The 21065-nt window shown below is 38.9% G+C and overlaps 1 protein-coding gene across 7 annotated transcripts in view; it reads left to right on the top strand.

The window, feature by feature from the left end:
• Positions 1-21065, top strand: part of osbpl9 (oxysterol binding protein-like 9) — a 185267-nt gene that overhangs the window by 129217 nt on the left and 34985 nt on the right. For 2 of the 7 annotated variants that reach the window (XM_073063020.1, XM_073063026.1), the window contains 4 exons: positions 911-940; positions 1072-1122; positions 12697-12735; positions 14514-14607. In XM_073063020.1, coding sequence (XP_072919121.1) covers positions 911-940; positions 1072-1122; positions 12697-12735; positions 14514-14607 — 214 coding nt within the window. The remainder of the gene's footprint in view (positions 1-910; positions 941-1071; positions 1123-12696; positions 12736-14513; positions 14608-21065) is intronic. The other 5 variants (XM_073063021.1, XM_073063023.1, XM_073063022.1 and 2 more) reach the window with 5 other exon arrangements.

The raw sequence follows: 21065 nt of genomic DNA, 5'->3' as shown, positions 1-21065 counted from the left end.
CAGCCAGATTTTCAGTCTCCCTCTTGTATATTGATTAGTCACCACCTTTGCTTCTGCATACGACAGTAATGTCAACAGCAAATATGAATGTTGCAATGGAGCTTTGCTTAGCCATACAGTCATAAGTGTGAAGCTACTAGAGCAGGGGGCTAAGCATACAGTTTTGTGGTGCATCTGTGCTCATGGAGATCCTGGAGGAGATATTGTTGCCAATCCAAACTGACATTAGTTTTACAAGTGAGGAAATCGAGGATCCAATTGCACACGGAAGTACTGAGACCAAGATCTAGAAGCTTATTGGTTAGTTTTGATGGAATTATGGTATTGAATGCTGAGCTGTGGTTTATAAAGAGCACATTGATGTATGCAATACTCAAATAGTAAGTTGCATATTGTTTATGCCTGGATCATTGCAGATCAATAACAGTGATATTTATGAGCTTACAAAAGCACATACCCCTTCAATTCTGTATGTGTTGTACTTGGGATAAAAAAATTTGGGCCAAGGTGAGCAGTTATAAATCACCCTCTAATTTAAACTTTGTGCAGGGCTACTGTCATGGACTGTTGATAAAATTTGTAGAATTGTGTGATCTACATAACAGAAGCCACTCAAGCTACTTATAGGGTTTCATTGCTGAACCATTGATAGATTATGTTCTAAAGCTATTGCTTATGTCCTTTTCCTTGGTTTTCCTGATAGAGAAGTACTGTTGTGTTACTGATGTCTTGAGTTATTTCGTATAACAAGCAGTGAAAAATTCAGTTTTGACTACTCTTCGCTTTGCATTTAATACTTGAAGCTTATTGCTTGTTCATTTTTTTGTATTTGAGATTATTTAAACCATTTTACCTTAATGTTTTGTTATTGGGAAATTTTAAGGGAACTTGTTTGCTATATATTTTCCAGAAAATTGAAAATCTCAAGGAAGTAACAAATGTAAGTTTCTCTGTGATTTTCTTATTGACTTATTGGCTAATCACAGTTAGCTTAAGTACAGTTAAATGTTGGATTAAACTGTGAAAAATACTTTTGATCATTGCCGATGGTGCATTTTTTTATTTTTGCAGAACATGGTTGAATCTATTAAACACTGTATAGTGTTGCTGCAGATTGCCAAGGTAAGATGGCAGCCAACACCATTAACTAACTTTTGTACTTAGCTTTCTTACATCTGGTTGACTGCATCAAACTATTTGTGAAATAGTTTTCAATAATTTAGTAGAACAGCGCTACTATATTATCGTCAAATCTTCATTATGAAGATCTGGGCAACTAGTATTTGTTCAGCAATGGGTCATTTTTTTTGCATGATTACCACCTACTTTCAGAATTATTTTGTTCAGCAAGATAACATCAAACTATATATGATTTGTAATCTTATGGGTTTTGTTTATATAAAGAAAATTATAAGTTGTTTAGTTCATGCTGGCGTCTACAAGATTAATTTCCTCTGCATGCTCTAGGTCCCATTTAAATCCCATAGTCATGTTGGTGACAGCTAAGTTAGCATTGGATAAAGGCAAATTAATGAGAGTAGATGACTATGATGCACATAGGATGCAGGGAAATAAGGAAAGGGGGATGGAGCTAATGTTACTGCTTTTCTGGCAATTGGGATGGAACAGATAGGATAATTTCTTATGTCATTCTAAGTATAATAAGTAATTTAAAATTGTTTAATTCCCTTGTTTGATAAGTAATCTCTTTATGTTACGTGACTTGCTTTGCTCTGTCTTTCATGTTGTATAATTCAAACTTAATTTCTTTTTTTTAATTAATTTGTAATTGACAGCATACAATTGTGCCTAGATTTGAATATGAATTCCATGATATATTTCTGCGGACAAAGCTAGAATAATCAATACGTGAATTCTGTAAATTTTAAACTCATTTATCTGAATGACATTGGTGTTGAGGTTTCTTCTATTTCATTAAATTGTCAAACTATGTGAAGGAGGTTGTCTTCTCATGCATCATTATACATGCTAATTTCCTTCATAGATTGAAGTGATTAAAAATTATGTGGAGATGTTTCCAAGATGCACTATCCAGTCAGTGAAGTTGCGCTTCTAATTTCTTTAATGTAAATAGCTGCATTTTCTATTTTTGTTCTTATTAAATAGCATCTTGTTCATTTGAACTGCCAATTCCTTCCACCAGATGTACAGCTGCAAGAAAAAGTTTGTGAACCCTTTGCAATTACCTGGTTTTCTGCATTAATTACTCATGAAATGTGGTCTGATCTTCATCGAAGTCACAATAATAGACAAACACAATCTTCCTAAACTAATCACACACAAACAATTGCACATTTCATGTCTTTATTGAACACATTATTTAATCATTCACTGTCTGGGCTGGAAAGAAAGTATTTGAACCCTTGTGTTTAGTAACTGATAGAATCTCCTTTAGCAGCAATAACCTCCACCAAACGTTTCCTGTAGCTGTTGATCAGACTTGCACAATGACGAGGAAGAATTTTAGAACATTATTCCATACAAACCTGTTTCAGTTCATCAATATTTCTGGGATACCTTGCATGAGCAGCCCTCTTCAGGTCATGCCACAACTTTTCAATTGGGTTAGGGTCTGGCCTCTGACTTGGCCATTCCAAATCACAAACTTTCTTCTTTTTAAACCATTCTGTTGTTCATTTATTCTTGTATCATTAACTTGTTGCGTCATCCAACTTCTAATAAGTTTAAGGTGACTGACCACTACCCTGTCATTCTCTTCTAAAATGTCTTGATACAATTTTAAATATATTGTTTCCTCAATAATTGCAAGCTGTCCAGGCCCTGAGGCAGCAAAGCAGCCCCAAACAATGATGCTCCTTCCACCATGCTTCACAGTTAGGTTGAGGTTTTGGTGTTGGTGTGCAGTGCCCTTTCTTCCTCCAAGCGTAGCAGTGTGCATTTCTGCAAAACGTTCAACATTTGTACCATAAGACATAGGAGCAGAATTAGGCCATTTGGCCCATCAAGTCTGCTCCGAAATTCAATCATTACTGATCCTTTTTTTTCCCTTTGGTTCCTCAGCCCCACTCCTCGGCTTTCTCCCCATAACCTTTGATGCCTTGGTCAGTCAAGAACCTATCAATCTGCACCTTGAATACACCCAATGACCTGGCCTCTACAGCCTCTAACAAATTCCACAAATTCACCACCCTCTGGCTAAAGGAATTTCTCCACAACTCTGTTTTAAATGGACGCCCCTCTGTCCTGAGGCTATGCCCTCTTGTCCTAGGCTCACCCACCATGAAAAACATCCTTTCCACATCTACTCTGTCCAGGCCTTTCAACATTTGAAAGGTTTAAATGAGATCTCCTGCTCACCCTTCTAAATTCCAGTGAGTACAGGCCCAGAGCCATCAAACGTTCTGCATATGATAATACTTTCATTCTCTGAATCATCCTTGTGGATCTCCTCTGAACCCTCTCCAATGCCAGCACATCTTTTCTTAGATGAGGAGCCCAAAACTGTTCACAGTACTCAGGTGAGGTGTCACTGGTGCCTTGTAAAGTCGCAGTATCACATCCCTGCCCTTGTATTCTAGACCTCTTGAAATGAATGTTAACATTGCATTTGCCTTCCTCCCCACTGACTCAACCTGCAAGTTAACCTTTAGGGTGGTTTTGCACAAGTACTCCCAAGACCCGTTGCATCTCAGAATTTTGGATTTTCTCCCAGTTTAGAAAATAGTCTGCACATGTATTTCTTCCACCAAAATGCATGATTATGCAATTTCCTACATTGTATTTCATTTACCACTTAGTTGCCCAGTCTCCTAATCTGGCTAAGTCTTTCTACAGCCTTCCTATTTCCTCAACTACCGGCCCTCCACCAATCCTTCTATCATCTGCAAACTTGGCAACAAAGCCATCTATTCCATTACCTGAAACATTGATATACAGCATAAAAAGAAGCGGTCCCAACAAGTGGAGTGAAATTTGCAATTTTCCTGGCCTGTGGAACGATGCCAGAGTCCAGTGATTCTTGGAAGATCATTGCTATTACTTCCACAGTCTCTATCACTATCACTTTCAGAACCCAAGGGTGTAGTTCATCTGATCTGGGTGACTTGTGTACCTTTAGATCATTCAGCTGTTTGAGCACCTTCTCCCTTGTAGGGACTTGAGAAACTGAGTTACAGAGAAAGGTTGAATAGGTTAGGACTTTATTCCCTGGAGTGTAGAAAAATGAGGGGAGATTTGATAGTGGTATATAAAATTATGATGGGTATAGATAGAGTGAATGCAAGCAGGCTTTTTCCACTGAGGCTAGGGGCGAAAAAAAACAGAGGACATGGGTTAAGGGTGAAGGGGGAAAAGTTTAAAGGGAACATTAGGGAGGGGGGGTTTCTTCACATAGTGAGTGGTGGGAGTGTGGAATGAGCTGCCAGATGAAATGGTAAATGCAGGCTCACTTTTAACATTTAAGAAGACATGTACATGGATAAGAGGTGTATGAAGGGATATGGTCCAGGTGCAGGTCAGTGGGACTAGGCAGAAAAATGGTTTGGCACAGCCAAGAAGGGCCAAAAGGCCTGATTCTGTGCTGTAATGTTCTATGGTTCTATGTAACAGAACTCACTTCTTTCCTCACACCCTTCAACACCTGGCACACTGCTAGTGTCTTCCACAGTGAAGACTGAGCAAAATACTAATTTAATTCATCTGCCACCTCTTTGCCCCCCCCACCCCCATAATTATTTCCCCGGCCTCATTTTCTAGCAGTTCTATATCCACTCTCATCTCTTTTATTTTTTGTGTACTTGAAAAAGCTTTTTCTATCCAGCTTGATACTGTTTGTGAGCTTGCTTTCATATTTCATCTTTTCCATTCTAGTTATTTTTTTAGTTGCTTTCTGTATGTTTTTAAAAGCTTTCCAATCCTCTATCTTACTGCTAATTTTTGCTTTGTTGTACGCACTCTCTTTTGCTTTTACATTGGCTTTGGCTTCTCTTGTAGGCCACAGGTGTACAAATTTGCAATTTGAGTACTTCTTTGTTTTTGGAATATCTCTATCCTGCACCTTCCTCATTTTCCCTAAAACTCAAGCCATTACAGCTCTGCTGTCATCCCAAACAGCATCTCCTTCAAATTTACTTTGGCCAACCCCTCTCTCATACCGCTATAATTTTCTTTATTCCACTGAAATACTGTTGCATCAGGCTTTACTTTCTCCCTATCAAATTTCAAATTGTGATCACTGCCTCCTGAGCTAGCAATCATCTCCGGTTCATTACATAACACCCAAACCAGTATAGCTGATCCCCTAGTAGGCTCAGTGACAAACTGCTCTAAAAAGTCAACTCATGGTCATTCAACAAATTCTCTTAGTTGGGATCCATTACCAACCTGATTTTCCCAATCTACCTGCGTGTTATAATCTGCCATGATTATCATAACATTGCCCTTTTGACATGCCTTTTCTATTTCCTGTTGTAACCTGTGGTCCATAACCCATCTACTGTTGGGAGGCCTGTATGTAACTGACATCAGAGTCCTTTTACCCTTGCAGTTTCTTAACTCAACCTACAAGGATTCAACATCTTCCAGTCCCATGTCTCATCTTTCTAATGATTTGATGCCATTCTGTACCAGCATCCTGTCCCTCCGTAACAAATTTGTAACCTTGTACATTCAGCTCCAAACTACAACTATCCTTCAGCCACGATTTAGTGATGGCTACAACATTATACCTGACAATGTGTAAAAGTACAAGAAGATCATCCACCTTAATTCTTATACTCCATGTATTAAGATATAACACTTTGAGTAATGTATTTGCTACCCTTTTTGATACTCCATCCCTAATGGACCGATGCTCACCCTGTAGCTGCAATTTTGTCCTATCATCCGGCTGCCCTTCGTGACAGTCTGACTGCACACTATATTTGCTTTTTTTTTCTACCATCCACCCTATCCTGAGTCCCTTCACCCTGCTTCCCAATCTCATGCCAAATTAGTTTAAGCCCTCCCCATTAGCTCTTAACAAACCTGCCCACGAGAATATTGGTCCCCCTCGAGTTCAGGTGCAACCTGTCACTTTTGAACAGGTCATACCTCCCCCAGAGGAGTACCAATGATCCAAGAACCTGAAGCCCTGTCCCCTGACCAGCTTTTCAGCCACACATTTATCTGCCAAATCATCCTGTCTCTACCCTCACTGGTGCATGCCACATACAACAATCCAGAGATTACTACCCTGGAGGTCCTGCTTCTCAGCTTTCTGCCTAGCTCTCTAAATTCTCTCTTCAGGACTTCATTGCTTTTCCTTCCTATCTTTGGTACCAATGTGTACCAAGATATCCGGCTGCTCTGCCTCCCTCTCCAAAATACTGTGGATGCAATCTGAGATACCCCTGACCCTGGCACCTGAAAGGCAGCAGACCATCTGGGTGTCCTGTTGACATTCACAGAATCTCCTGTCTGTTCATCTGACTATTGAGTCCCCTATCACTATCACTCCCCTCTTCTCCCTGTTTTCCTTCTGCACCACATACTCGTGCTCAGTACCAGTAACCTGGTCTCTGTGGCAATCCCATGGGAGCTCATCTTCCATATCAGTATACTCATTATTGAGGGGAATGACCACTGGGTTGCTCTGCGCTAACTGCCTGTTTGCCTTCCAATTTCCTCTTCTGACAGTCACCTAGCTACCTGCCTCCTGCAACTTGGGTATGACTACTTCCCTGTAACTCTGATTGATGATCTCCTGTACAAGCCAAAGGTTATCCAACTGCTGGCCCAGATCCCTAACACAGTCTTCAAGGAGCTGCAGCTGGATGCACTTCACGCAGATGTCGTTCTCTGGGAGACTTGGGGTCATCTGGCAGGAAGAACACATAATGACCATTTAAACTACACTAGTACCCCTGACACAGTGAGTAAAAAGGGAAACTTAACAGAAACTTAGCCACAGCCAGTGCCAGTTCTGAGCTGAAGCCTGATACTCCCACTCCCAACAATGGCTGCTCCACTTAGCTCTCTGCTACTCATACCGACCTGTGAAAAACCTCCTCACTGTATGCTGCTCCGGTTGCTGTTTGGAAATTACACTGAATGCCTGCGAAGCTCTCCTTTTAAACTTTTGTTTCCTGTGTCCACAGAAGCATTGTCGAACATCCAGGTGATCTTTTGCAAATTTGAGACTTGAAGCAATATTTGTTTCAGAGAGAAGTGGCTTCTTCTGTGGTGTCCTTCCATGAACACCATTCTTACTCAGTGTTTTTCTTTTAGTGGACACATGAACAAAAACTCCCACTTCTACAGATTTCTGCAAGTCTTTTGCTGTTAACTTGGCTTCTTTTTCACCACCTTCAGCATTGCACATTATGCTCTTGGTGTGATCTTTGAGGGATGCCCACTCCTAAGGAGAGTAGCAACAGTACTGAATTTCCGCCATTTGTAGACAATTTCTCTTACTGTGAAATGATGAACACTCAGGGTTTTAGAAGTGTTTTTGTAGCCTTCTCCAGCTTTACGCATCTCTACAATTCTCAGGTCTTCTGAAAGTTGTTTTGATCAAGGCATGATGCACATAAACAGATCTTTCTTGAGATGAGCAGGCTCTGTCAGTAACCTAACTTTATGTGTCTTTTTTAATAGGGTAGGACACTTCTACAACCCACACCTCCAATCTTATCTCATTGATTGGAACACCTGGCTCCAAATAGCTTTTGTAGGAAGCATCACCCCAGAGGTTCACATACTTTTTTGAACTTAGAGACTGTGAATGATTAAATAATGTGTTCAGTAAAGACATGAAAAGTACATAAAAACACAAAATGCTGGCAGAACTCAGCAGGCCAGACAGCATCTATGGGAGGAGGTAGTGACGACGTTTCGGGCCAAAACCCTTCATCAGGAGTGAAGTAACATGGGATGGTGGAGAGGGGATAAGAAGTGGGAGGAGGGATGAAGTAGAGAGCTGGGAAGTGATAGGCTGGAGGGAAATGGGCTAGGGGGAAGGTGGAGAATTATGGGAAATAAAAGAGAAAGAAAGGTAGGGTTGGGGGGAGATTATAGTGAGGGGGGAAAAAAGAGAGAGAAAGAGAACCAGACTAAAATAATAGATAGGGATGGGGGTAAGGGGGGGCAGGGATATCAACGGAGGTCTGTGAGTTGGATGTTCATGCCGGCAGGCAGGAGGCTACCTAGGTGGGATATAAGGTATTGCTCCATCGACCTGCGTGTGGCCTCATCTTGACGGTAGAGGAGGCCATGGACAGACATGTCGGAGTGGGAGTGGTCTGTGGAATTGAAGTGTGTGGCCACAGGGAGATCCCGCCACTGCTGGAGGACTGAGTGCCTGTGTTCGGCGGAACTGTCTCTCAGTCTGCGGCGGGTCTCCCCAATGTATAAATGGCCACATCGGGAGCACCGGATACGGTATATCACCCCAGTTGACTTGCAGGTGAAGTGGTGCCTCACCTGAAAGGACTGTCTGGTGCCTGAGATGGTGGTGAGGGAAGAAGTGTGGGGGCAGGTGTAGCACTTCTTCCGTTTGCAGGGATGAGTGCCTGGAGGGAGATCGGTGGGGAGGGATGGGGGGGATAAATGGACAAGGGAGTCGAGTAGGGAGCGATCCTTGCGGAAAGCCGAGAGTGGGGGGGAGGGGAAGATGTGGCTGGTGGTGGGATCACGTAGGAGGTGGCGGAAGTTACAGAGGATTATACGTTGGATCTGTAGTACAATTGTTCATGTGTTATTACTTTAGGCAGGTTGTATTTGTCTAATATTGTGACTTAGAAAGAAGATCAGACCACATTTTATGAGTAATTAATCTAGAAAGCCAGTTAATGCGAAGGGTTCACAAATGTTGTCTTGCATCTGTACATTTCAGAAGGTAAAAAGCTGCTCTTGAATGCTGACAGGATCTGGTTTTGATCTTGTTATGTAGAAATTTTAACTTGATTGTTTGTGAAAGCAGAGATCATTCTCCTTTCATTGCATGGTTGAGTTCAGCCATATGTGGAATCGTGTACTAAACTGATGTGTACATTTTGTCACTGCAGCACTAGGCTGGCCTCCATTTCCACCCATTCTGGTTATTTTTGTACAGTTCTCATCTTGATGCAGAGCTAATCATGCCAGGAGTTCAAAGGCACTATTCGCTATCAAGCTGCAGAAATGCAGAGTTCCAACTCAGAAATCAACACATCCAATTTTGTTTCCACAGATGCTGCTTGACCTGCTGAGTCCTTCCAGCAGTTTATTTTATTGCTGTAGAAATGTAGAATTTTGTGGCTCAATTATTCTGCCTACATGTTCAAGTTTGTTTAAATATGTTCTTGAGAAAAATAGATTGCTGCAAGACCTCTTTTTCTGCTTGTCCTGAAATGTAGAGGTAGACTACTAACTGGAAAGTGTTCAGAAAATGTTCAGGTTTTCATCCACCAATGATAAGGCAATGGTGGTATACGTTCCAGTTGGGGAAAATATGATCTGAAAGTGGTGGACCCACAGCATCAATACTTCAGTCCTGCATGGTGGCTTCAACCTTTAGATTGGCGACCTTCTCTCATTCCCTTTGGTCAGCAGTCCTTTCTGGTGTATAAAGCCAAGTTTCAAGTTGTATCTAACTACTATTGTCACTTTTCTGTCATTCTTTTCCTGTTCACAACTGCAGCTGAGCACACAGCTGTCCATTTTACTAGTTCCTTCTTTAGGTAAGGTTAGCAGTTCCATCCAGTCCATCTTTTTCCTAGGGCAAACTTGAGGGCAAAGATTGAAGGTGAAAAGGGGAAGAACTAAAGAACACAGTGGATGCGAGGTAAATGTTACAAGCTGCCCGAGGAAATGGTAGAGTAGGTTACGATTACATTTTAAAAGGCATTTGCTCTAAATTGTGAATAGGGAAGTTTTAGAAGTATATGGACAAATGCAGGCAAGTGGGACCAGCTCATGTAGTCTGCTTGGTTGGCATTGGTGAGTAGGGCTGAGGGGTCTGTATCTGTGCTTCATTACTCTGGAAGTCTAAGGGGGCATGTATCAGGATCTGTGTGTATGTTTGTTAGTAGCTTGGCAGGTGCAGTCTCAATTAGCCTGATACCTTGGTAGTACTGAAAGTAATATACTATTTGTGGTTCTGTGGAGACATCTATTTTACAGATAATTTTTCATTTTCATATACTTGTGATGCTCATAGTCACTTGTTCTAGTTCCTTTGGAAATAAAATCCTCTCACTGTGAGTTCTTGTTGCTGATGCAGTGGAATATGGAACATGTTGAACATGCTTTATGCAATATTATTTGGTAATTTTCTTTTAGTTACTACTTCAATCAACTAATATAGCAGATTCACATGGTGAAAATTAATGGCTATCAGGACTAGGTTAATTGTCCCAAAAATTTACAAAATCCTTAATATCAACTGAATGTAAAAACAATAACCCTGGTCAGAAAAGGCATTGCAAATTCAATTCCATTAGTTACATCTTTTCAAAATTGTTGGCCAGTGTATTGTTTCATGTAACCGCAGTTGACAACAGCCAAAGGCACATTTCTTCCATCTTTTTTCTAAGTTGTCTTATCCTGCCATTGGTCCCCATGGGTAGATAGTTTACAAAGTACAGTTTTTGCAGTTTCACCAATTTGTGTTGAGTATGTGAGACCAGAGCAGTGTTCAGTATCATTCCCCCTGAGAGGAGAAGATCAGAAATACTCAGTGTTCTCCCATTGGCCATGCAGGAAAGAATATGATCCTGCTAAATGGAGAATAAATATAATCTCTTCATAATAATCCAGAAAGCTGGGCTCACATTATATCATGTTACTATTAAGTCATAAATCTCAGTTCGAGCTGTTAGAGTATGTTTCAAATGTTATTTGTTACTGAAAAATGTGAAGTAAGATAATTTCATTATATCTTTGTATCTGGTATAATGAATGCTCATCCCAAAAATAAAACACAAGGAAAGCAATATTACTTTTTTTCAAACAAGAAACAGCAAAAACAAAAATGCTACCTTGCTTTAAACAGCTTTGACATACATTGCCTATAAAACCTCATTTTGGAAGTTATCATGTTTTATTGTTTTACAACATTGAATCAATTAATTTGGCTTTTTTTGACACTAATCAACAGAAAAAAGATTATTTTGTGTCAAAGTGAAAACAGTTCTCTACAAAGTGATCTAAATTAATTACAAACAAAAACATAAAGTAATTGAGTATGTGGTTTTCTCTCCCATTAATATGACACACCAAATCATCACTGGTGCAACCAATTGGTTTTAGAAGTCACATGATTCGTTATATGGTGATCATTGTGTGTTTCAATGATTGAAAACACAGGTTTGTAGTAAATTGTACGGATTGTAGTAAAAGTACACCTGTATCTGGAAGGTCCAGCTGCTGGTGAGTCAGTATCCTGGGAAAAACTACACCATTAAGATGAAAGAACACTCCAAGCAACTCTGTGAAAAGGTTACCGAAAAGCACAAGTCGAGATGAATACAAGAAAATTTCCAAGTCACTGAATATCCCTTGGAGTACAGTTAAGTCAATCATCAAGAAATGGAAAGAATATGGCACAGCTGTAAATCTGCCATGAGCAGTACATCCTCAAAAACCGAGTGACCATGCAAGAAGAGGATAGTGAGGGAGGCCACCAAGAGACCTATGACAACTCTGGAGGAGTTACTGCTTCTGATGGGAGATGGGAGAGACTACACACAACTGTTGCCCAGGTATTTCACCTGTCACAGCTTTATGGGAGAGTGGCAAAGAGAAAGCCACTATTGGGGGGGAAAATACTCCACATGATATCTCGGCTTTTCTAGAAAACATGGGAGATGCTGAAGTCAGCTGGAAGAAGGTTCTATGGTCTGATGAAATCAAAATTGGGCTTTTTGGCCATCAGTGTATACCCTATGTGAAGGTAGAGGGTAAAATGAATGCAACAAAATACAGGGAATTCCTGGAGGAAAAGCTGATGCAATCTGCAAGAGAACTGAAACTTGGGAGAGGATTTGTTTTCTAGCAAGACAATGACCCCAAGCTTAAAGCCAAAGCTACACAGTTTTGGCTTAAAAGCAACAAAGTTAATGTCCTGGAGTGACCAAGTCAGTGTCCACACCTCAATCGAATTGAGAATTTCTGGCTGGATTTGAAAAGGGCTGTTCACTCACAGTCCCCATGCAATCTAACAGAGCTTCAGCAGCTTTGTAAAGAAGAATGGGGCAAAATTGCAGTGTCCAGATGTACAAAGCTGATAGAGACCTATCCTCACAGACGCAAGACTGTAATTGCAGCCAAAGGTACATCTTTAAATACTGATTTGAAGGGAGTGAATATTTGTCCAATCAATTATTTTGTATTTCTTATTTGTAATTAATTTGGATAACTTTATAGAGGTTTGTTTTCACCTTGACATGAAAGAGTCTTTTTCTGTTGCGCAGTGTCAAAGCCAAATTAAATCCAATATGATTCAATGTTGTGAAAGAATAAAACTTGAAAACTTCCAGGGGGGTGAATACTTCTTATAGGCACTGTATTTTCAAAGCTTTTACTATGTAGTTATTGAATTATGCCTCCAGTTTAAAAAAAAAGTGAACATTTAAATTCTGGGCTCATTTAGTTCTAAGTATACTAATGATTACCTAAGCTCTAAATGGATTATTTTAGACTTTGCCCAGTTGTTTAACAGTGTCTTGAAAAATTCTCTCTTTCTAAAATTTTAAGGACCAAAGTAATGAGGAGAAGCACGCAAATGGAATGATAGTAAGTTTATAAATTAGTATGATACTTTGTTACTCTATCCTACATCTTATGGTCTTTTCTTTCTTACTTGGTTATACGCTACAAGGAAAAAAAGTGATTTGCAATGTAGTTGATAAAGAAGTCCTATATCTTTATAGGTTTCTGGATGTTCAATTACTGATTTGCTGCTGTTTACTTACTCTTCTGGTTGCTTCCATTTCTTGTATGTCTTCTCTAGCTTGGCATCTACAGTGATTTGTAAAAGCATAACAAATTACAAGAATATTGATGTTCCTGTTATTATAAATGTCCAGATGTATTCATGACTGATTGAATTAGTGCCTTAAACTAAAACTGTATGGTATTACTGCCTTGTGTTGTTTCCCAGGTTTTTGGATTACAGCAAAAATACAAGCATTTATTTTGACATCTATAAGGTTTAGCATGACCGTAATCAGTTACTGGACTGCAGTTTGCAGCCAAGCAGGGAACATTTAATGCTTCAGACCTACTGTATGTGTAGATGCTGGGTTATGGAACTCTGAACCTTAAAATTGTATCATCTTTTTGAAAATCAGTAACACTGGTTTCTGGAATTCTTGAAATTCTCTATCCAGCTTGTGGACTTCTTTTAATATTTGCTTGGCATTCATTTGCCTGGTTGTAGAATTAGATGCTGTTTAACTTTTGAAACCCTGCTATGGTTTCAGTGTGCTGCCTGCTGGTATTTTTGTTGAATGTTGTGTAGCATCACATCGTGTACTGTGCAAAATGCTGGGAATGAATGAATCCAGGTTTTGATAGGATTCATCTGTGACATGGTAAGTTTTATAAATGTGTTCATTTATTACTATCTGTTGCTTTCAATTACTGAATGCACCAATTTCATTATTATTGAAATGTTAAAGCCTGTACTTCAGTTAAATGTAAAGAAAATATTTATTGCAAAGCATTGCTCTTGAAATACCTCAATTAATGTTACTTGAAATGATAGTTTTAATTATTTACATGTACTAATATGAACTACATATCATGTTTTCTTTTTGACATAATCCATATTTCACATTTTGGACTGATAAATTTCACAACATATGTCAGTGATAATAAACCTGATTCTGATTCCTGGCTGTGTGCTATTTGTTGAATCTTAATTTTTTCTGCAAAATGCCACATTCATGCTGTTCAAAAATTCAAACTTGCATATTAATTTAGAATTTTAGGATTGGGATATTATGTCACAAATGTGTATGTTTTCAAGATTGTTGTTTGTTACTTCATTAAGGTAGTAACTTGACACTTTTGAGCATCTTTTTAAAATTATAGAAGTATATTTTTGATCTCTTTTAGAAAATTTACCAGTACTTCTAGCAACAATTAAATATAAAATGAGTACATTCAAAATCCGTGGAAGTATTTGTATACATTTTCAAACGTTACAAGAAGTTTTGTTAAAGAAGGGCAGGCATAGCACGTCTGGGAAACTGTGCTTTCATAATTGAAACAACTGAATAGCAAAAGAAAAGCAAATCCTGCATATCATAAATCACAGAACACATTTATGTAGGCCTTCGTGCTGATAATTGCTCAAATAACTGGATCAAATTTAATTGATTACCATGTTGTTATATCTGAGTTAATTGTTATTAGTTTTATAATCCTTCCTCTTTGTTTAAATTTCTCCTCCCCTCTCTCTCAGGTTTTAGCTGACTTCCACTCTGGATCTGTTTCTATGCCCTGATGCTATCCAGTATTAGTATGGTGATGCAACAACCTTTTAACTTTTTTTCTGATCTCTCCAGAGTACAATCAACCCAGTGGATGGAGTTTTTCAGCCCAATCCTTTGGAGTCAGCTGTAATTAGCACAATGCCTACCCAAACTGTTTTACCACCAGGTATATAGTTGCATCAAATAGTATATACAAGCACATGATATACTTTGAAAATACAGTTGGTTGGCTCTAGTATTAGTTTACAGTTTTTGGGGTTTAAATAATAGTTTTGTGCTCAAAGAGTTATTAAAATAGTATTATCCAGCCTAATTAATTGTGATCACACTTAAGGAAAACATGTAGAAATTACATTTTTGCTTGTGATTGGTAGATAGTGATGTGTACCTTGCAACTGTTATTTATTCAGGCTATGGTTTACTTATTTACATAATTGAAAATTTGTCCTTGGGAGAGACAGAACTCCTTTTGAGAGCAGTACTTTCAAGTAAAAGCATATCCATTTTCATTTTTTTCAACCTTTTAGATGACAGTTTTATAATATACTTAGTAGTAAAAAATATGCTTTTAATTTTTTTGAAGTGAATTATTTTGGAAAAAAAACAACTTATTCTGGGTTTTGTAGTTTTTGCACTATCTTCCATCATGCCTAATGCTCTCCATATATCACTATTATTTCTGCAACCACTACTGTATCTTCATATGTCTGTAATTGAGGCGTAAAATAATTTGTAATATCCAAATTTGGCCAATGTCTCATCCTCTTTCAAAGCCCCACTATAAAGAATATGTCATGGAATATTGTAAATTGCTATGTTTTGTTGAGGCAATCAATTAATTTGATATCCAACTAAAGGAGTCAATATGTGACTTGTATGAGTGGGATACATTTTAATCTGTTCATCCAGTCCTTTCAAGCATTTCCTCTTCCAAGTGCTTTTACATCTGTGTTAAATCCTATCAACTGTGTGTCTTTGGGGAAAAAAATTAAATTAGATTTCTCACCAAGTGAATCACCTGCTTTTCTTTACATGACTCCTGCAGTGATTACCACTGCTTTTGTATGGCATTTAAATATATACAAGCTAGGATTTAGAAAGGAAGTATGCATTAATTCAGTGTTACTGTTTACAAATGTATTATGAAAACTGTCCTGCTTACAAAGCACTTAATTGGTAGTCAAAAAGTAAAATTATATTATTATTTTGTTACTTGTTCATTAAGTGAAAGATCTTGTGTTTTGTATTTGCAGGTAGATCCAGTTTTGTTGCAGATTTAATTTATTGACTTTGACTTTGTCAAATGAATGATGATGTTAATGGGTCTTGTGATTATTGCATAGATGCCATTCAGTGAATTTAAGCACAGGAAGATGCATAATTGAAAACAAAAGTTGAGAAGCTGTTGTTGATGATGACACGAAGATTGGTGGAGTTGTGGGTAGGGAGTATGGTTGCCTTAGGCCACAGAAAGATGTAGATCATGTGGAAAGTTAGGCAGGGTGGTGGTCGATGGGATTTATTTTGCACAAATAAGGAGCATTTCATTTTGAGTTGTCTTAATACTGGCCAAACTTGGCTAGTAATGGCTGGGAACTTGTAACTGCTGATGTGCAAATTTATGATTCCCTGGAAATGTTGACAAAGGTGCAGTGGATAATGAAGATGATGTTTGCTTCCCTTCATAGACAGGGGTATCGAGTTGGCAAAATTATGTTGCAGCTGAAAAAGACATTAGCTAGGCTACAGTTGGAATAGTGTGTGCATTACCAGGAATGGAGCGTTTCAGTTATAAGAAGATACTAGAGATGATTGTTAAGTGCAAGAAGCTGAGGAGCAACCTTTATAGAGGTTCATAAAATTGAGGAGCATAGATAAGGTACCGTAGATATCCAGTCTTTTTCAAGGGAATGGGAGTTTAAAACCAGAGACCATAGTTTTAAGGTGAGGAGGGTATCTGAGGTGCAAGTTTTTCAACACAGAGGGTGGTGAGGACATAAAACAAACTACTAGTGGAGATGATAGAGTTGGATACGATCATAGTGTTGAAAATGCTCATGGGTAGGAAAGGAATAGAGGGATATGGACAAAATTCACAAAAATAATATGAGCATAAGTAAATCTGCATTAGCATGGACAAGTTGTTCTGTGCTGAGAAATCTATTTATGCTAATAAATCGTTACTCATGGATAATTCAGTAACAGGGTCATAGGGCCTGCTTCTCTGCTGTTTCTCTCTGTGGCTTACTGTCATATGTATCTGGAAAACTGAAGCCAAATTTGACCTGATTGATTCAGTATGATACAGCAGTGCAGTAACTATGTTAGTGGACATGTCAACCTGAGCTTAAGACAAAAATATAATCACATCATACCATAGAAGCTTGGTGGTTAAATATACTTAAATAAAATCTGGAAATAAGCAACCATTGGATTGTTATTAAAAATCCATTTTATTTACAGATATTTTGCAGGAAGTAAATCTGCCATGTTTTCATGTTTCACTTGGATGTAACTACAGAATTGAGTATGTAATAACATACAAGTCTTGGGTTTGACCACGTTACTGTTGCATTAGAACTGATGACCTTATGCTGGTCTTGCTAATGTTGCTCATGTGAGAGTAGGGAAAAAAATTACCTATGCAAAACATTGGTGGTAGATTTCATTGACAAGGCAATAAGCAATGTTTGTTGTTGGTTAGACTTTTCCTTGATTATATAACGGGCCAAGTTTTACTGTAAATGCAAAGACGAGGATTTCAACATTGTTACTCATGAAAATCAATTCTCCATCTCTGCTTTATTCTAATTCTTCTTTCTTTTAAAATTTTATTCTTTGAAGTGAATGCCAAAATGCTACACTGCTGTACCTTACATCTACTGGTTCAGATTCTCCACTGCTCATTAATGATTCACTTGGCTAGTTAACCTAATACCCAGTTGCTTGCACTTTAAGTAAGGATTTAAATTCCTTCCAGATGAATTTTCCACTGAGTTTGCATTGCAAAGGACCATGTGAAATGTTTTTTTAAATGCTAATCTGAGTTTTCATCCTATGCTGCAAATTGCTGGAAGTCTTGTCTTCAGAGTGTCTGTGTAACCAGAGCAATTAACTGTGCATCTTCCTCACCAATCCATCTGACGAGTTGTGAAAAAAATTTTTTTCTCTAATCCTTGTAATCAAATTCTGCTATCCTCTGTTATTACTTAAGAAGAATGGACTAAGAATTTGCAGGCCTGACAACCTATCTTACTGGACTACAACTTTAAAAACAATTTGAAGGACGTGACAGTTTTTGAGGTGGGGTGGTTTTGGATAACAAGGAGAGTTTGCATAGGTCTTTACAAGTAGTCCAAAAGGTTCCAGCAAGGCTTTTTCATTATGACAAACGGATTTAACAAAAGTAAAGGTTCTTTGGCACCAAGGGAAGGTAATGAGTTGAAACTAAGTTGTACTCTGGGGAAGGAAACAATGCTTTAATATTTGGCTGGTCTTGTAGTGACTGGGAAGCTGCTTGCAATGTGATTCAATTAATTCCTTCCTTCTGAGTAAAATTTGATAAAGGGACAAAATACTCGAGGAGGGCCATTTCCCTCGGCCTAGGTCTTAAACTAGGGGTCTTAAATCTGCTCATTTCAAAGAGTTGGAGGGAGTTGAGGAAACATTTTTAATTTGCTAAAATTGGAAGAAACTAGAGTTCTGTAATTCAAAGGGTGATAACCATAGAAACTGGGGAGGAGGGGCAATAAAAAGTAATGAGTACTTGATATGTCACAGTGTACAGAGTTGTAGGCTGTACTAGGAAGTGGTAAACACCACTTCCCTCTGCTGTTAAGTGCCATGACTCTTTGATCAAAGTCAGAGGAAGACAGGTTTATAATTGACAATGCCAGATAAAGCTTGAGAGTGATAATTTACAATTATAATACGTAATGCTTTGTGTCAGTGAATTATCACTAGGCATCTTATTCTGAGAGATGATTTGAAGATTATTTGAATTGGTTTTCAGTGGTGAGTATACTTCATAGCTGCAGTGGAAGAATGGGAACTTTATGTAGCTCAATAGGTTAACTGGTGGGGAGCAGAAAGTCTGTACAGACCAACTAGCTAGAATTTTCAAGGACCTCTTCAATCCCTCACTGCTGCATTTGAAGATTCTAACCTGCTTCAAAAGTTCAACAATCATACCAATGTCTAAGAAGAGCAGAGTAAGATGCCAGTATGATTAACACCTGATAGCACTCTCATTTACTGTGATGAAGTGCTTTGAAATCATGACAGAATTAACTTCTACTGGAGTAGGAACCCGGACTTATTGCTATCATCCCATTAGTACTGATTAACAGGATTAACAGGCTTCAAAATCTGGGCCTCTGTACCTTCATCTGCAACTGGATTATCATCTTTCTTAAACTATCCTCCCTGGCAATCAACACAGGAGCACCTCAAGGATGTGTGTTTAGGCCACTACTCTACTCTTTTTACACTCGTGACTGCAGCTGCCGAGGGCTGTAGACTCAGCTAGTTCCATCACAGGCACAACCCACCCTGTCATTCAAAAGGTAGTACCTCAAGAAGCCATCAGGGACTCTCACTATCTGGGCCATGCCCTCTTTGTGTTACCAGCATCGGGGAGGATGTACAGGAGCCTGAAGATTTGCACTCAATATTTAAAGAACAGCTTCTACCCTGTCATCAGGTTTCTGAAAGGTCCAGGAGCAGTACTTAGTTATTTGTCTTTTGCATTGTCTTTATTTTGTAGCTTATAATTATTATCACAATATGTCGTGTACTGTACTGCTACAAAACTAATGTATGTCAGTGAGGATAAACCTTACTCTGATTGGGAAGTCAGACAGTGATATCTTTCCAAAGATAACAGAGAAGCAGCCTATCTGGTTCACAAGTTAAAATTCTAAAGTATTCAAGGCAAATTTTGACCAGAATAGACATGAATTTGCAAAAGTTGCTTTGCATTGGTTGTTTGCAGTTAAAGGGACATCTGGCAAGTGGGGATCTTTTAAAATGAGATATTGGGAGCTTAAGGTCTGTGTTTCCTGTAACAATGAAGGGCAGGGATGGCAGGAGTAAGGAGCCCTGAATGGCACTGGATATTGAGGCTCTCTGTTCAAGAAAAAGAAGACGTGTGCCAGTTATTGGTAGCTGAAATCAAGTGAATTCTAGGAGAAGTATAGGGTTTGCAACAATCTACTTAAAAGGAAATCAGAAGTGAGCATGAGATAGTTTTGTCAGAGAAGACAGAGGTGAATCTAAAGAGATTTCATAAGTATATACTAGGACTTGAACAAGTGAACTCAATGAGAAGACCGGGATATGTGCAAAAGCTGGCGCATAGGCCTATCAATCAGGATAGCCATGTTTACACTAAAAAGGCCGGGCAGGACCACTGCTTTAAATTGCAGCTATTTCAATGAACATAGTGTAATAGGTACGGCAGACAAACTGAAGGCATGGATTGCTTTTCAGGACTGGGATATTATGACCATAACAGAAACATTGATGAGGTAACATCAGGACTGTCAGGTTGATCTTTTGTGCCACTGATGTTTTAGGAGTGACAGAGGAAGAGATGAGAATGGATAGGGTGCTCCCTTTTTGATAGGGAAGAACATTACAGCAGTGTATAGGATGTTCTTGAGGAATCATTGAAGAGGGCCAGGTGGGCAGAATTTAGAAATAAGACAGTGATAATCACTGTATTAAAACCCTCTCCAATAGTCAGCAGGAACTTGACAAGCAAGTATGTTAAGAAATTAAATGTAGTTGTGAATAATAGTATGGTAGTGCTAGTGAGAGGTTTCAATTTTACCAATATCAGTTGGGGCACCTAGAATTCAAAGGCCCTGGATGGGTCAGAATTTGTGAGCTGCATCCAATCTTCATGCAATGTATGGAGGAACCTACTCAGGAAAAAAGCAATTTTGGACCTCTTGTTAGGATATAAGGCAGGCCAAGTAACTAAAGTATCAGTTGAGTCCAGTGATCTCAAATCTATTAGTTTTAAAATAGTTATGGAACAAGACAGAACATGTCCACAAAGTAAAGTCTTGCCCAGTTTTGAGGACATTAAGCAGGATGCATCTGTGGTTGACTGGGTGACTGTATCTAAAAGCAAAGGAACTGTTGGCACGTGTGAGGTTTTTTTTAAAGGATCATATCAGGAATCCAGGGGTAGCATGTTCCTGTTAGTATGAAAGGTAGGCATATGAAGTCCAAGGATCCCTAGTTAACAAGACATATTGAGGTTGTGGTAAGGAAAAAGGAGGAAGTGTACATCATGTTTAGGCAACACACATCAGATTTCCAGCATCTGTAGAAGTTCCTCTTGATTATGTTTAGGCAGTTGGGTGCGAATGGGGGAGGCCGCTGATCAGAGCTGGCCATGGATCTTGTGTCCTAGCAGTCTGGATTTGCAAGCCTGGGCAATACAATATGGAGAGCAAGCTGTTGCCCAATGTAGCAAGCTCTCCCTCTCCACAGATCTGATGAACCCAAAGGAATGGCAGAGACTGATACTGTTTGGTACCAGCAGCATAGCAGGAGTTGCCAGTCAGCATTGAACTTAATGTAGGACAGCCTTAGGGATTCCAATTCTGAATT

Source organism: Hemitrygon akajei, chromosome 12 (assembly GCF_048418815.1).
Source record: "Hemitrygon akajei chromosome 12, sHemAka1.3, whole genome shotgun sequence".
NCBI classification, from domain to species: Eukaryota; Metazoa; Chordata; class Chondrichthyes; order Myliobatiformes; family Dasyatidae; genus Hemitrygon; species Hemitrygon akajei.
Note: the sequence above shows the minus strand (reverse complement) of the source record. Positions and strands in the feature narration are given on the sequence as shown.